The sequence below is a fragment of the Phasianus colchicus genome, chromosome 19 (assembly GCF_987193195.1).
Source record: "Phasianus colchicus chromosome 19, bPhaCol1.hap1.1, whole genome shotgun sequence".
NCBI lineage: Eukaryota > Metazoa > Chordata > Aves > Galliformes > Phasianidae > Phasianus > Phasianus colchicus.
Genome location: NC_143454.1, coordinates 5,654,217 through 5,671,358, shown reverse-complemented (window position 1 = coordinate 5,671,358; position 17,142 = coordinate 5,654,217). Strand labels below are relative to the sequence as shown.

The 17,142-nt window shown below is 47.6% G+C and overlaps 1 protein-coding gene across 5 annotated transcripts in view; it reads left to right on the top strand.

Annotated features, from left to right (window-relative positions):
- ASTN2 (astrotactin 2) overlaps window positions 1-17,142 on the top strand; it is a 262,038-nt gene that overhangs the window by 85,800 nt on the left and 159,096 nt on the right. For all 5 annotated transcript variants that reach the window (XM_090121266.1, XM_090121268.1, XM_090121267.1 and 2 more), the window contains 2 exons: window positions 1,546-1,692; window positions 13,064-13,231. In XM_090121266.1, the coding sequence (XP_089977392.1) occupies window positions 1,546-1,692; window positions 13,064-13,231 (315 nt within the window). The remainder of the gene's footprint in view (window positions 1-1,545; window positions 1,693-13,063; window positions 13,232-17,142) is intronic.

The window sequence follows — 17,142 nt, the reverse complement described above, 5'->3', positions numbered from 1 at the left end:
CTGTCCTGCAAATGCCAGGAGCAGGGAGGCTTTGGTGAGGCATGCTGCTTGCCTGGAAAACACAGGCTGTGCCCTGGGCTCCGCCAGTTCCTTGCTCTGGCACCAGCATCTCTAAGCGGATTTGATCAAATTATAGGGTGAAACACACGAGTGCTAACTCGCTGGATGCATTTCCCGTTCAATTTTCAAGCAGATGCTTTTTAAATCTCACTTTGCTGATGAAAGAGTGAGGGCAGGGAGCTGGATCAGATTCCAAAGATAAAGACGCGTCCTCGCCTGAATCCTGAGCAGTGATGTGTCCAGGAGAGCAGGGAGCAGATCTTGGGTTGGTGCTTCCCTGGGGCCAGGATGCTGGGGCTGTGCTTGTGGGTGGGTAGCATTGGCTGGAGAACATTTCTCCTGGTCCCCTCCATCAGAGTGTGGCTCATGTGCTCCTGGCCTGCTCAGAGCATCTCCTGGGACAGCTGGGTCTCTCCTATACATGGCTTCATTACCTAGTCTCACATCCTTCCCCTGCATTGCCTGGGGTTGGGTCTGCTCCACTATGCTGTAACAGACCTGATTCAGTCATCCTAATCTGCTGGTGACTTTGTCACTCTCTAAACCTGCTGTTTGAGGCCAGGTTGGACTGGGCCTTGGGCAGCCTGATGTGGTGCTTGATCTAATTAGTGGTTGACAATCCTCCCCACAGCAGGTCTCATTAGGTCAGTTTGCTGGTTGGACATGGTGATCTGTTGGAGATCTTATCCAATTAACTCGGTTCTCTGATTCTGTAATTCCATTGGTTTAAAAAAAAAAAAGAGAGAATAAAACACAAAGCAACAGACAAGGCTGGCCACGTGTGCAGGTACACACAGAGCAGGGAGGGGTTAAGGAATGTCCCCATGGTTGGCTTCTCAATGCAGGTGTCCCCTAGCCTTGATGTCCAGCACATGGCCTTGGAGCTGGGGACAGGTGACCACATCCCATCCAGGTGCCAGCTTCAGAGGCTCCTCTTTGTGCCAGGGAGTATTAAGCTGGCACTTGCAGCAAACCCTTCTGTGAGCTGCTTTTCTGAAGATACCATAAGCTTCTGTGACTGACAAAATAAAACTTCATTTTGTAATATCTGCTGCCTGTAAAAAGTGACTGGCTCTGTAGATTGCTTTGTTGTTCATCACAGTCCCTGTGTGATGACTGAATGTTTATACATGTTTGGGTAAATAATTAACGCTCATTGATGCTGTGTAAAATCTGCAGGCATAGATTTCTCCTGGTGCTAAGTGAGAAGAAGTGGTGTGGTGGTGCTGGCTGCCCTTGGGTTTGGATTGGGTGTTTTTGTGACTTGATAAAATTTGCCACATAAACCCAGGCTGATGAAAACTGCCTGCATCTTGGCTGGTGGGTCCTGCAGGACCACAGGAAGAACGTGATGGGAAGGATGGGGTTGGAAGGCTCCAGGAGCTCTGGTTCTGGCAGTGGGAGAAGCAGAGCAAGCTGGGGAGCCTTGGGGCTGAGGCTCGATCAGTACCTCCCGTGGCTCCCACCTCTCTTTCTGCTTTCCAGGTTCGATGAAAAGCCCTGTCAACAAGACAGCCCTGACTCTGATCGCCGTCAGCTCCTGCATCCTGGCCATGGTGTGTGGCTCTCAGCTCTCCTGCCCGCTGACTGTCAAGGTGACGCTTCATGTCCCCGAGCACTTCATTGCTGATGGTGAGAGCCCACGGGCACCCCTACCCCTTAACCCCTCCTCACAGCTCTCCTAAAACCTCCTTAAGTGTGCACTCAGCAAGAGGACCGCACCATGGAGCTAAACTTGCCTCTTCTACATTGCACCTTTGTTGTTGTTATCACTGTACATAGCTGGTGGATGTTCCTGTTTTCCCCTGGACTCGCTGATGAGCCCTGGGAGCAGCACAGACAAGCTCCTGTCCTGCAGCAGCTGAGCCGCTTGTCTCAACCCCTTGCAGCAGCACAGAGTGGAATTGCTAGTGTTTGAGCCAAGGCAGAGATGCTTTGAAAAATTAGACAAGGGCTGCTGTCACTATTTATTGCTTTCTCCGACTGGGCTCCTTGCATTTGTTGTGTTTCGCTGACCTTTTCTTTATAATGTGCAGTGAGCGTCAAGTGCAAGTTTTCAGTAAGACGAGGGCAAATTTCATTTTCTTCCAGCCAACGAAAGCCATTATTCAGTCGGTTCCAATTGCTCAGCTCCTGTACTTGCCATGCTGCTCGGGGCATGCTGAAGCTTCTCCCTGCCAGAAACCCACAGCACCCAGCCCCATACTGGGGTCAGGATGGAGGGCAGGGAATGAATATGTCGGGGATAGGAGTGTACTTGAAGAGGTGCAGTGGTGGTGGAAGGAGCAGGGCTTAAAGCAACACCCCATGACATAAAGGAGTTCCACAGTCTTTTTTAAAAGAGTTTCATCCTTACTAAGGGTGGTTTCTTCCTGGAGTTGGTATGCATATGTAGGAAGTCACTGCACTGTAATACAGAGCTCTGCCCAGCCTGAGCCTCACCACATCCGTGTGTCTGTGCCTTTAAGGATGCCTTTGGGATGGCACTTCTAGCCCAGGAAAGGCACTGTGGGCTCGAAAGCTGAAATAAAACGTAATGCGACTGCTTAGAATTGAAATGAAAAGCTGAGCCTGTGCTTGTCACCAGGAAGGGAGTGGCAGTGCAAATTATGCAAATACGGAGAACACTCAAATGGAAACGACAGTGAAATACCAATAAAACAGATTAATATCATCAAAACTGGGGGAAATGGGATGATCTCCAGTTCCGACTTAATGACTTTTCTAAAGAGAAAGTGGCAGGAGGACTGGTAAAAACGGTTTGGAGAAGAATTAAAATGAGCTTTGTAATGAAACTGTAAAATATAATTACAAACTGCAAAAACTTTAAAAATATTCTTTATGAGAAACAGTCAAGTTCTTCACAGAGAAGCAGTGAAGACATTTTGCAGCGGCCATCAGTTTTACTGAAATCTCATCATTTTATGCGGTGGCAGAGTCCTTCGCCTGGGAAGGGAAAAGCTCTTAAAGTTGTCCCTTCTATTTGAATAACAACAAATCCCAAGGCAGCACCAAGCTGGCAGCAAAATACTGTGAAACATTTAAAGGCATCACTGAGCTGAGCCCGGTTTGGAAATTGTAATGGCACCCAGGAAAACGTTGCTGGCTGTGTTTGCAGAGATGGGATGCAGCTCGACACAAGAGATCCTATCCTGGTGGCTGACAGGGGGCTGTGCTCCTCTCTAAAAGCCCAGGTGACTTTTTGGGTTCATTTCCAAACGCGTGGGGCTGCTTTTTACCTGGTTGCCAAATGTTGGGTCTGGGGACATGGGTATCACCACATAGAGCTGGAAGGAGCACAGCCCCAGCGAGGCTGGAAGCTCAGATCAGCCTGAAGCCTGCTGCACCTAGCAGCTCATAATTCTGCTGTGCTCTTAAGCAGTCTGGATCCTTAAGCTCTTCTCCTTTGTATTTGCATGATGGTGAGGCAGGCTAGGCAAGCATGCAGGGCAGCGCATTCTCTGGAGATGTTCCTGCACGACAGAAGGGTGCCCACTAATTCCCATTTGATGACAGTATTGCAGTAGATGCCAGCAGCCAAGGAAAATCTCACAGCAGAGAAAGAGGCCACCTCTGCAGGAAAGGCCAAAGAAAGACAGGCTGAAAGCTATCCTGCTTCTAACAGATGAAGACTCAGCTTTGAAGGAAACTTGAAATAGACACAGGCCAGCTCTGGTGCGCCAGGATCCGAAGCCAAGAGAGAGGAGGGAGGGAAGCGGCCCCAGCATGTCTGCAGCCCCCAAGGAGAGAAGCTCTTCCTGCAGCCAGCAGCAGCAATGGGAAAAGGAGCTCCCAAGCCTGTTGGAGTCGCTAATGGAAAGAGGAGGGGGGAAGAACTGGGACCAGGAGCCAACTGGCAGCAAAGGCTGGGAGAACAGATTACCACTGGCAGTATTAATAACCAGCCTGTCTCTATTGCCCTTATTTCTCTCTCTTGGTTCATTTTCCTCCTTTTGTTCATTTGATGGGTTCTCCCCCCCTCTCCTCTCCCCTCTGAACAATTATTGCCTGGTTTGTACAGCTGCTCTGTCTTCATTTTCCAGGGCAGCCAACTACACGAGGACCTGGCACAAGCTGCTGCACCGTACCATGTGCTGGCAGGGGGAGACTGGGGGCCTCCCAGGAGCACGTCTGTGCCCATCAATCCCCTCTTGCAACACACTGCTTTGTGGGGCTGAGGAAGGCACTTGCTTTGTCCCTGCTTTTCATGCTGCAAGACGTTTCATTAAACCAGCAAGGATAGGGACACTTCTTTTCTTTTTCTTCCTAAAATGACTTGAGCATCATCTGCCCCCTTCTGCAACATCCACAGAATCATAGAATGGCTTGGGTTGGAGGGAACCTTAAAGATCAGTCAGCTCCAAACCCCTACTTTGAGCAGGGTTGCCAGTCACTAGATCATTCTGCCCAGGGCCCCATCCTCTGCTCCATCCTGCAGCATCCTCCTCCTCTTTCTCTAGGCTGTGGGGATTGTGTCCCCATCGTGGCAGCAGCTTGGGCATCCTCTGGCCACACCCAGCAGCAGGCACTGTGCCCATTTCAGAGCAAGCCTGAATTGATGGGAAGGCTCATGGTTTTTATGAGGATTTGGAAATGCAAAGCATTATTTAGAGGAACATTTAGCAGCATCAAAGTGGGGAAAAAGAAAAGAGAGCCCCTCCATCTGAGCAATAAAACCCCTTAGGAATATGTTAGTCACTCAGCTCTGTGCATTCATGGGGACTTTTTTCTTGTAAGTAATCATTCAAAAAATAGAGAGGGAGAGCAATGGGAGCTGCTTGCAGGGAAAGCAGGGATGGAGAAAGATACCCTAGAGGACTTAGCCTGGAGTATGTCCTTGCTGCACAGCAGTTTGAAATATAGTATCAATTAAAGCTTCCCGTTTTTACAGCCTGCAAAGGGGTTATATATGGTGTGGGTGGATGTTTGTATCTGGATACTTTAGTGGGAGAGGTAAGCGAGGTCCACCGCTGCGTACGGAAGGAAGGAAGAGCTACATTTAGCCAGGGGCTTGTAGGGTTTCATGTTGTAAGTGGAAATAAAGTAAAGGACATAAAGCAGCCTTCTGTCACTTCAAAGACATCTCAGGGCATTTACAGCCTTCTCCCCTCCTCGTTGGAGACGTGTGCCAGAGAAAATGTGGCGATGCCTCTGGGACGTCATGCAGCTCAGGTCAGTGTGGTTTATGGAGGTCAGAGCAGAGGCACCGCCTGTGCAGCTGTGATGCAGCCAGCTCTGCTGAGAGCACCGGTGGCTGCTGCTGCAGCTCCAGCCTGGAGGTGAATGTGGCTGTGTCCTCCTCCAGCTCCTGCAAGGAGAGGGAAAGGAACGCAAACCGAGCACCTCTGTGCACAGCCCTCGTGGGGCAGGTGAAGCCAGGTGAGCACCAGAAAGGGCATTGCTACTTGTGACTGTGAAAACTCAACCCAAACCCACAGTGGGTCAAAGGGGCTGGTAAGGTGGAGGGAGCTGTGCATGTGGCTGTTTTTTTTCCAAGCTTCATGCATCTGCATCTGCCTGCCTGAATGATGACATTGTGAGATTGTCACGCACCTGATCAGTAATTGTTTTGTCTGAAGATTATTTATTTCTTTTCCTCCACAACTATTTCCTTCAAGATGCCACTGGAATTGGATGCTGCTATTAGCAGCTTCTGCTAATTTTCCCCAAAGATCGACAGAGCTCTGCCGTCTGCAATTGTTGGGCTTGCAACAACTTCTCATTTTAGTTTTAATTAAATTTGTTGCTTTAAATTGTTTGCTTTTGACATCTCCTGCTCAATCTTGTGCAGCCCTCAGAGGTGACCAGGCATTAGGTTGGTTCCTCTGGTGCTGGCTCGTGTGGGCTCAGCACGTGCTGCGCATGCGCTCGCATAGAAATGAGCAGTGTGGGAGAGGCGGGCGGTGGGGAATTGCCCAGTGCTGGGCTCTGCTTTGCAGTGAGGAAAAGCTGGAGATGCTCACTGATTTACAAATGAAGCATCCCCACTTTGCACCAGAGGGATGGAGGAAAGGATTCAATCTCAAAAGTTTCCATCCCTCAGCATCCCCCAGGAGCAACCAGGCTGCAGTGCTCCCCAGCCCCCCTGAAATCAATGGGGGAATGGGCTGCCTTGAAATCAGACCATTTGCTCAGCCTGGAGTCTTTCTGCTTTAGAGATGCTGTATGGAGATGTGGGTCAGTGCTTGGGCTGGAGCAGCATCATCCCCTCTCAGCTCCAGCCTCACTCTGCCTGCCCCAGACGTAACATCTTTTGGTGAGGTGACTGTGTTGGGGCAGCTCTGCAGATTGCATTTAATTTCATCAGCTCTTAATCACTGGGTCATCTCCTGCCTGCCTTACAGCTTGCTCTCGCTCCCGCGCCTGCTTGGCTGGCAAGAAAATGTGAGCAAATGGCTGCAGCGTTACCAGACATGAACTCTAAATATTAACATCAATTTATAAACTGTATCAGCATGGATCAAAGGGATTCCAAGACGGTTTTACGGCGTGAACACTCTTTGCATGAGGAACTAATAAGATTCTGTAGGCTGAAGTACATCATGTTTTTATCGTGCCTCTGACAGGCTGTGATCCTGAGCTCGGCTCGTCCCTGTGCTGGGGCAGCTCTGTTTGCAGGGAAGGCAAAGCCTCCTCCTCAGTCCTCAGCAGGGTGTATAGGAGCTGATCATTGGGGATTGCTTGTGTTTGCCTGGGGTCAGCAGGGGCCTGCTGGGAATTGTGATGTCCTGGGAAAGGCAGAGTGTGTCCATCACTGGACACTGGAGGATGGCGTCTTCTAGAGCAGATCTCCTTTGAGCTTGCACCAATGCTGTTTATCCTCTAATATGGTTGGGACAGCAAAGGAAGGGTGCAGTAGGATATACTGCCCTTGACCATCTAGCCTGTACTCTTCCATGGAAAGGAGAAATGCAAATCTTAGCATCTGTATTTGCAGGATGAGACCTTGCCTGGTCTCACCAATATGATGGTGAGTTGGGCCTGAGGAGCTGACTGAGGTCAGCTTGGGGACCTGACTTAGGTCATGCTTGCTTTTGTACAGAAAATATGGGATACCTGCAGCAGCAGCAATGCAGCAATGTAGATAGGATTTTCTGAGGCTGCATAGCCAGGAGCGTGCTGTGTCACATTCTAATTCTCCCAAGTGGTGACACTGGTGTTGCTTAATCTTGTGATGAGCAGCTGGTAGCTCACTGTGGCCCTATGGCACATAGGCTTTGCATGTTCTGCATCTTGGCTGTGTTTTCTCCTGCCTGGGGGGACATTTGGTCTTTGTGCTGGCTGAAAAATCTCTTGCATTCGCACACACTTGATGTTTCTTAAAGCTTATCATAACTCATCCATCAGATACTTGGTGGAGTGATCAGATTTAGGCAGGATTTCCCTGAACTCTCGTCCAATATCTTGAGTGTCTCTGAAGAAGAGCCTCTGGCTGGAGCGTGGGAGTGGGGAGATAGGGAGTGCTGAGGGACAGCTGTGTTTAGATATCTGATCTCTGTCAGCTGTTGCTTGCCCAGATGCCTGCTGAGGACACAGACATGCTGCTACTGGGCAGTGATGGTGTCTTGATATCACCACAGAGCAGGCAGGGTGGTTCTTAGCTGTTGGAGTTGTGGGCTTCAGCCTGAGTCTTGCAGAAGTGAGGTCACAGCGCATTTGCATGTGGGCGTTTGGGTTCCTCTTGGGTTTGAGAAGAAGCATCTGACTGATTGCTTGCTGTATGAAATGAAATACACGCGTTCTGTGACAGAAGTTCAGCCCTGGTGAAATCTGGACTGATTTCCACGAAAACTCAAAGAAAGAATCTGTCAGAATTATCAAGCAAGTAACAATTGAACAATTAAAATGTAACCCCGCTCTTCCCACAGGAAAGATGCTTCTAGTCTTTGCTGTAATTGCACACAGATTCGTATCGCTAATTTGCTTCTGCTGCACCAAGGTGAACGCTGTGCCGATCGATGGCATTTGTAATGCATGGCCATGGGCTGGGCAGCCCACGGTGTGCACAGAGCTTAGGTGCCAAAAATACCTCCTGGAGCCGAGCCCTGCGTGGTGGGAGCTGCCTTCAGTTTGGCTGGGAGATAAATAAATAGACAAGAAAGGCGTACGTAGAGGCTTTTGTGGTTTTAAAGGCTTACTAAACTTTCTGTTTAGGCGTTGTTTGAGAGGAAGCGTTAGATAAACAGAAGGGAATGTCTAGGGTGGATTTGAACACACTGTGATACTATCCTTAGTTTCGATTGAGAAGAAAAAATTATAGAAGTGACTTGGCAGAAATGAAATTAGTCCAAAATTCTCAGGCTTTGTGCTGAGCAGAGAGTTGGAAAGCTGGGCACTGTGTCAGTCCTGCCCCAAGCCCTGTACCGCTGCTTGGTTCACTGTATGTGTGTCCTGGGAACTGGATGTTTGCTTGGCTCTTTGTTCAATTTCCTGGAAGAAAATTAAGAAGTTCTTTATCCCCCAGTACAAGGATGGGAGAGCAAGAGCTGATCAACAGGAAGAGCTGATAGGGGAGGAGTCGTCTCTTTGGGAAATATTCTTTCAAGTTTTACAAGAAGAAGAAAGTCTCCGAAGAAATCAAATCATGCTTTGTACCTATAGGGGATAATCCTTCCTGTGGTCTTAAAAAAAAAAAAAAAAAAGAAGAGGAATCTGTGAAAGGATTATAATTGTGAGATAGTATAGGGATGGATGCATTATTAGCAACCTGTCGTACGACCTCCTGCAGGGTTCTAACACCAAATACTAATTTTAGATGACAAGGAGTTTTGTTGTCCAAGATACAACAAATGGACCAAAGAAGAAAAAAGGAGTGGAAGGAAGAAACAGAAATTCTTCACAAAAAAAAAAAATATATTTGATCTCTTCCCTTGGAAAAAAAAAAAAAAAAAAAACAGAGAGAAAGGAAAAACCAAACCCTTTTGGCTGCCTTTTGGGCTCTTTGTTCTTTTCCCTTGTTATATATCTCGTCTGAGCTGTTTTATCCTGTTTTGTTCTGGCAAATGATTTTTGAAATGTCAAAACTTCAAGCCTTTTTTGTCACGGCTTAAGCAGTCCCACTGAACTTTGAAGGAGACCTCAGCATGAGAGACATGAACTTTTGCTGCTGTCTTAGCCGGCCCGGCTTTGATCAACATTTGAGAAGGAAAGGGGGAAAAACACACACGCAAAAACCCAAACAACGCAATTCCCTGAAGCACCAGCACTGTGTAGCCATACACTGAGGTTCTCCTTAGGGCTGTGACGCTGATCTGCAGCAGGGCCTGGCTTCGGAGGGCTGTGCAGCTGCAGGGCCGCGGCCTACAGCGGGGTGGCCAGGCGGTGATCCTGGTGTTACCTGCTTGACACCTCACCCTGCTTGCTTTACCCCAGGCCCTCAGTGTCTCTGTTTAAAGAGGATTTTGCTGAGCTTTCGGCTGGGAGTGTCATATAGTGCCTGTGGATTGTGTTGCACATGGAGCGCGTTGAGCTATGGGTTTGGCTGTACCCCATTCCCCAAAGGGTGCTTCCAGCTGGGAGCTGGGGCTTCCCCACCATCGCAGCAGCAGTGTCTGATCACCACTGCTGTCCCTTTTTGTTTACCTCTGCTGAGGGACCAGGCATTAGACGAGACAGATCCGGCGGGTCTTTCTGACAAGCAAACCATGTTCGAAATGACACTTGCTTAGAAAATGTTTGTTCTTGTCGGTTTCTAAAAGGATTTGCTATTCAGCCTGCCCCTTCTTAGCTTTTCAAGATGTTTTTGATAAGTGCGCGCTGGTGTCTTGTGAAAACTGTTTTATGTGTGCGGATTCTTTGAAAACAAAAAGAAAATTTGTGTAAAAAGGCTTTGAAATCTTCGGAATTTGAGCTTTCAAAATGTTTGTAAAACTCCTTTTCCTGTTCCTTTTTTTTTCTGAAGCAAACTATGAAAGGATCAAGGTTGGGATTTTTGTTTGTGTTTTCAATGAGAGTGATGATGGGGAAAGTGTGTGGATGCATTTGAAATGGTACCCAGCTGAGCTGGGATATGAGAAGCCTCCTGGCTGGCAGCAGTCCCCTCCTTCCCCCCCCTAGGAAGGAAGGAAAGTGTTTACATTTAACCAGAACTTTCAACTTCCCTGCTTTTTAATTGCTTATTTGTTTATGTTCTTGTCTGAGGTGGAACAGTGTCCACAATTTTCACTAAGCATTGAATTCAGGGATTTTGGATTCAAGCATTTTCACTATTTTTTTCCTTTTCTTTTACTTTTGAGGACGATCTCTCTTGAAGACGTACTGAAATCAAAATTAATTCATCTTGAAAATGCAAGAACACTTTTTTTTTTTTTTCCTTTCAGTTCCAATTGTGTTATGTTTGTAAATCTCTCTGTGTACAGAATAGAATATGACAAGGCACAATTTCCTTCCCAAATCTGTGTTGTTTTTTCTTTCTCCCAAACAAATTTACACCTGGAACTGATCAATCTGTCCCACCTCTGAAGTCATCCTGCTGTCACCTGCTGGATTCTCTCCATCAAGGTCCTGTGCCAGGACACTGCTGGCTCAAGTCAGCCTTGTCTTTAATGAAAACCAATTATATGACTATTTTATGTCTGATTTCCTTCTGTTGCCTTCACTCTGGCTCTATTTTAAATAGGAGTGGGGTTCATTAAGGATTTAATCAAGAGCTGGTGGTTTTGCTTTTGAGTCTTTGGGCACAGAGGGACTTGTCTGTCACTGAACCTCCAAATGCACTTATGTGTTTCTCCAGCCACACTCGTTACTAAAAAGCTATAAAAATAAGTAAGCAACCAAGACTAATGCTATAATAGATGTAAACACTCCCAGTGGGTTCATGATGTATTTCCATTTGGTAAAAAACAAAACAACCAGTAATAGTTATCATTGGTATTTAAAGCTGTCTTTAAATATTGATGGAAAAGAATGATAATTAACGGAGAAAGTTAGGCAGCTCTAAGGTCCTTCTTTGTGCTTGGTGTTACAGTGCTTTCTGCAGTTACCTTGTGGCTGATGGAGATTCTTCTGCAGCCTGGTCATCCAGCCCCAGCCTCACTGGTCCCCAGTGCAACTCTGTGCTGTTTGTTATTTGTGTGTATGCTCAGCAGCTTGGCTTCATCCCTCAGCTATGAATGTAGAGATGCTGATCTGAGTGATCTGTATAAGTGTGAAAGATTTGAATTCATGTGAAATTATGGCCTGGATTTGTATGGTGTTGTGATCTCAGGATGCTTGGAAATGGGGTTGTTCACTCAAAAGCCTGACTTCAGGTTTTGCTTCTTTATCTTTCACGAGGATAACATGGCACAGCATGAGGTTGAGGCAAACTCCTTCCTGCTAAAGCATCATCAGTTCTCATTCCAAAGGAAATTTGGAGTGTATGTTCAAGCAGATTCGTGTGGGGTGGTTGCTGCTATGTATTTTTTGTTTTGCTTTTTTAATCCCTTGGCTTTCATTGAGCTGAGAACTTCTGCAGCGCTTAGTAATGCACTTAGACATTATTCTTCCAAGTGATACAAGCCTTCGGTTTCAAGAAAATGTACCCTGGATCTATAGAGTTGCCATTCTTGAGAAATCACAAAGAAGGATTTGAATCTTCAGATTGTGCTTGCAAAGCTTGCCCCTATTTCCAGTCCTAGTACTTAAAAGAAGGGTGCCTGCTAGCTCCTGGGCTACCTGGCAGTTTACCTTGCCCACTCTTCCTCTTTGAAGGTTTCTTCTCCCCTGTTTTTAGAGGCTTTTACCTGGGTAACTTTTGCAAAACACCACTTAATGGCAGAAGCTTTTTGGCTCCCCTCTGATCTGTGCAGCACTATTATGGAGGCAGTCTTATAATCAATGTAATTGAAGATCAGAGTTAATGAGGACCTCTGTGCCTGCAAAATCCCCCAAGCGATGCTGGGCCTCAGATGTTAGATAAGGAAATGATTGGGCTGAACTGAAAATCTATTTGGCTAATTAGATGATGCATATTCCCAGATGCTAGTGGGGAAAAATACACTTCACAAAATAAAGAAACGTAAGATTTTGTAAGAAAAGGTTTTTTGGCAGGAATTTACTTCTAACTCTCAGGGGGGAGAGCGCAGAGAAGTTTTTCTGATAGAAGTTGTGTTGGGTCAGTTCACTTGCCTTGAGCTGGGAGACATGAAGATGAGACAGCCCAATGGACTGCTGCTCTCTCCTGTCCTGGTCCTGGGATCTGGCTGACTGGTAGATATCATCTGCATGAGTTGGGAAGTGATGCTCCAATCCTATGGATCAGAATAATTGCATTTTGTCCACATTCCTGCAGAGACATAGGAATCAAATCCAGCATCTTGTGACACTCATGGGATAGGGGAGAGTCATGGCAGGGGTGTCCATTTACTGGCCATTTTCATATGCATGCAGTAGGCATGAAAGAGTGCAAATAGACCGACTGATCTATCAGAGAGGGGAAGAGAACCTGCAACTGCAGTTCCCAGCCTTTGCAGGGAAGGTTTCTTTCCTTAGTGCTGGAGCAGCAAGAACAAACTGGCTGTGCTGTGGAGAACAGTGGGTCAGTATAGATTCCTCAGAACCTTACTTAGAATCATAGAATCATAGAATGGCCAGGGTTGGAAGGGACCTCAAGGACCATGAAGCTCCAACTCCCTGCCACATGCAGGGCCAGCAACCTCCTTATTTAATGCTAGACCAGGTTGCCCTGGGCCCCATCCAATCTGGCCTTGAACACTTCCAGGGATGGGGCATCCACAACCTCTCTGGGCAGCTGTTCCAGCACCTGACCACTCTCATAGTAAAGAACTTCCTTCTGATATCCAACCCAAATCGTCCCTCCTTCAACTTAAAACCGTTTCCCCTTGTCCTGCTATTACTACCCTTTCAAAGAGTTGACTCCCCTCCTGTTTGTAGGCTCCCTGTGGGTCCTGGAAGGCTGCAGTTTAAGATAACTCATTCCTTCTTGCGACATGCTACCTTTTGGCATAAAATGCTTTTCATTTTCTTTTTATATTTGCCTAACACACCTTTTTTCCACTCTCAGGCAGCAGCTTTGTTGTGAGCGAAGGGAGCTACCTGGACATCTCCGACTGGCTGAACCCAGCCAAGCTGTCCCTTTATTATCAGATCAATGCCACCTCTCCCTGGGTGAGAGATCTCTGTGGCCAGAGGACCACCGATGCCTGTGAACAGCTGTGTGACCAAGAGACAGGTAAGGGAGGCCTGGGGAGAGTAGAAAACTTGTAGAGGCTGGAGGTGTGTGGGAGGTTTGTCTCTGGATATGTCAATACCTGCATGGCTTACCCATGCCTGGCATCAGGGCAGAGTGCTGAGTACCAGCAGGGTACGTAATGGTGACCTCCATCAGCAGGCATTAAGCAGCTGAGTGCCAGGGTGGGGAGTAGAAATGGTGGACCTGTTACTTCTTTTCCCTTCAGTGCTTCTGCCCAGTGTGACCTAGTGCTGATCTCTTCTCCACCTCTCTTGTGGAGCTGCAGACACCTTTATCTGTCTACAGATGAACTTTTTGCTCTGTGCTCTGCTTGCACACGGATCTGCAACCTGCTGTGCTGTGGCTCAGCTGTGTGGGGCCAAGGAGAGGAGAAGTGTCACTTTCCTTCTGGCCCCATTCTTCTGGGTGATACATGGGGACCTGCAGTGAGCTGGGAACCCAGAAAACAGAAAAAGTGCAACAAGGAAATGATGGGGGTCTTCATGAGTGGGACATGTGAGTGTGTGACTCTGGCAAATATTAAACTAGGTTCCTTAAATCCATTTTCCTTATCAAGACAGTATTCTCTTTTCATACTCCTGGTCCCCAAGTCTTGTCTGTGCAAAGGTACTGGTAGTTGTAAGCACAGCAGAATAGTCATTCTGACTGAGTTCCCCATGCTGAGTAGCTCTGGGCATCACCTGCAGCCGAGGAGGGCTGAGGTATCAGCCCCTAGCAGATGGAGGTGATGTGAGAGCATGTGCTTCAGCGCAGCGTGATCACTTCAGGCATCAGCAACTCTCAGCCACCTCTGAGATAAGGAAAGATGAGTTCAGTTCTACTGAGGAGAGGAAGAAGGAAAATCTCCTGCCTCCAGCAGCAAACATGGGGAGGGTGAATGGAGGCAGCCCCGATGCTCTGCTTGCCAGTCTTGTGCTGGCCTTGGCAGTGATGCAGGCCCTATGTGGTGTTGGCTGTTCTCCCACAGCAGCCCAGCTGCTGCTCCCTTTGCATCCCCAGCTCTCTGTAGCAGCATGTCTCTCTTGCTGGATGCTCCATGCCCAAGCAGGACATGTCAGATCTCATTTGCAGGGAAGGGAATGATGCTCTTTAGCTCAGCTCCAGCACAGTGCTGGATCCTAACCTCATCAGCTGCTTTACAGTTCCCATTCCTGCTTCCCATCTGACCAAAACCTGGCAGCATTGTCTCTACCTGATACTGGTTGAAGTATGGTGTGTCTTGGATGTGCCTGGGGGAAGGAAACAGGTTCAGGGGGCTGTGACCTGCTCAGAGCAGGAGAAGCAAGGCAGAAAATCTGTGATGAACTCAGGCAGGCTATGATACCAGTGCTGGTCACATCGGGCATTGTCTGTGTGTCTGCCTGTGCCTTCAGCTCTGTGGTGGAGGTGAGGACAGAACAGCCATGCACTGAACCATCAGGCTCCTTACCTCACATCTGCACACCAGCTTTTTTCCTCTCCCTTCAACCTGGGAATTTGCACATGGATAAAGCAAAACCTTTCTGCTGTCTATGGCAGTTTCATTGCAGGGGTAGGGCAGGACTGGCTGGTGGGGCTGTGGATTTGAAGTACGAGTTTCCAGACTTTACCAAGAGCTGAACAGTTAACTGCCTACTGACAGTGAATCCTTTGGAAATACCTATGGGACTCCCACCCCAGGAGATAGCCCCCAGCATTGCTTCCAATCCTTGCTGTTGATGAGCCTTCAGCTGGTGAGAAGTTTCCATGCCAGGCTGGGAGCAGATCGTAATTCCATGATGCACTGCATGTATTTTTAGATTTATATTTATTAATGTCATTCTATTTTTAAGGGTGATTTATTTTTATCACCACGAGAGAGAGAGGCCTTTGGTTTTACAAGGGGACATAAATCCTTTCTAGATTTCAACCTTTCCAGGTCAGGGATTTTATCATCGCTGTGAGCATCTAGAGGAATGGGTGCGGGGGGTTTCCCTGCCCTCCATCCTCTCTGGATGGGGGAGGAGGGGTGCTGGGCCAGGGTTTGTCCTGTCTAGGGCACGAGTGCCCTGAAGGTTTCCCTTATGAGGAGCAGCAGGGCAACCCCTGAGGTGCTTCAGTGTGTTTACAGCCCACTCTGCCTTCAGTCCCCATTGGAGGCCGCTCTATCCTTCAGTGAATGCCTTGCCCAAAGCTTTCTCCCTCCAAACTATATGCAGACCTCTTCCAGCTCTATAAGAGCACTCATCCTCAGCAGCAGTGCCGGGGTCTGCTGGCACAGGTTTGGACAGAAGAAGTCACCAGGTTGCACATGTGTTCTGGTGATGCTCAACCTCTTACTCCTCCCTGAGCTGAAGACCTCTTTTGGGTTGGGGTTTTGTGGAATATCTGTCCATGCAGTGTGCTGATTCGTAACCAAAGCCACAAGTGCTGCTTCAGTATGAATAATAATCCACACTGAAAACCATGGCTCGGAAACGCTAGGAAATGCCAAAACACATCTTGCTTGCCTGACCTTAATTTGCTTTCCCTTGTGTCTTCACAGTGTGACTCATTCTTTAATTAAATGATTGCTGCCCCTGACAAATTTCAAGCCCTCTCTGCAAAGTACCAGCTCATCAGAGCTTTTCAGGGAGAGCACCAACATCTGCACAGGAGCAGAATATCATCTGTGGCTTCAAGTGAGCTGGGTGCCTCTCCTGAATCTGTCCTCAGCCTCACAGTGTGGATAACGCGCTCCAGAGCTGCGCCTTGGTTGGGTTTTCCAATGGACGTGGCATTCATTCCACACTCTGAGATGCTTTTTCCTAAATCAAGGAGTGCTGTTTTTTCATTCACCTCCCTTACCGGTGCCAGGAGCATTTATGAGGGCATCCTTTTTTTGGTGGCATATGCAAATCCTGATTTGTGAGCACAATTACCTGCTTTGTATGCACAAAACTGATTCACTTGCACATTCTGTGGGCATCGCTTAAGAGACCTGCTGGAGAATTGGTCCCTTAGGGCCAAACGCTGGAAAAAACAGCCTCTGATTCTGTGCTGTCAAGCTTGCCAGAGCAGTGGCATAAATGAGATGGATCGCTACCTTGATTAGCAGGTGCAAGTGCGTTGATTTTTTTTCCCATCCATAAATCAGGCACTTACCCGTTAAAGCTGTCTTCTATGCATTCACAATTGATTGCACCCACAAAACAATAGGCACATGCTTGTAAGAACCCAATTAGGTGTGGTAGCGAAAGGTCTTTTTCTAGAAATTGGCAGGGGGAAAAGAAAAAAAAGGTTTCCATCATCTTCCAAATGGGTGAGTTTGTCACCGGGGCCGCAGATGGCTCTGCTATCCTGATAGGACAGGGCACTTGTGGGTAGGAAACAGGTGGAAGTCGGTGTTAAATGTACCCTTTCTTTAAAGGCACTTGTTAAAGGGGGTTTGGAGGTTGCAGAGCAGGACATGTAAATCAACAGATGACCAACCTTGGTGAGGGGGTACTCGTGTTTATGAAAACAGCCATTTTCGTCAATAGTTCAATTTAGTATCATGTGGCTTTTGTGCACATCAAGTAATATTTGTTTGTTCTCATGAACTTGTGCTGTTTTCGCTGTTGGAAGATCCTAGTGTCTTTATTGACTTTGACTTTCATAAGATGAGGTTCTGTCTCTCTAAGGTATGTAGTTTAATAACTTGGTCAAAACTCACATAATATGCAATTGCTTTTCACGCGGCGGCTCAGCTTGCCTTGCGCACCAAGCAGGGCAGGAGGCAGTTAACTCCCAAGCTAACTGCTTCGGGCTGTGGTGTTAGACATAAACAGCAATCAAAATGCATGCCCGCGAGGGGGCTGAGTTAAGGTTATCTGTGCTGTCTTTGCACTCTCATTTTCTGCCATTAGAGTGTTTAATCCTGCAGCTGCTAATGTTCCTGTAATGGCATTTCT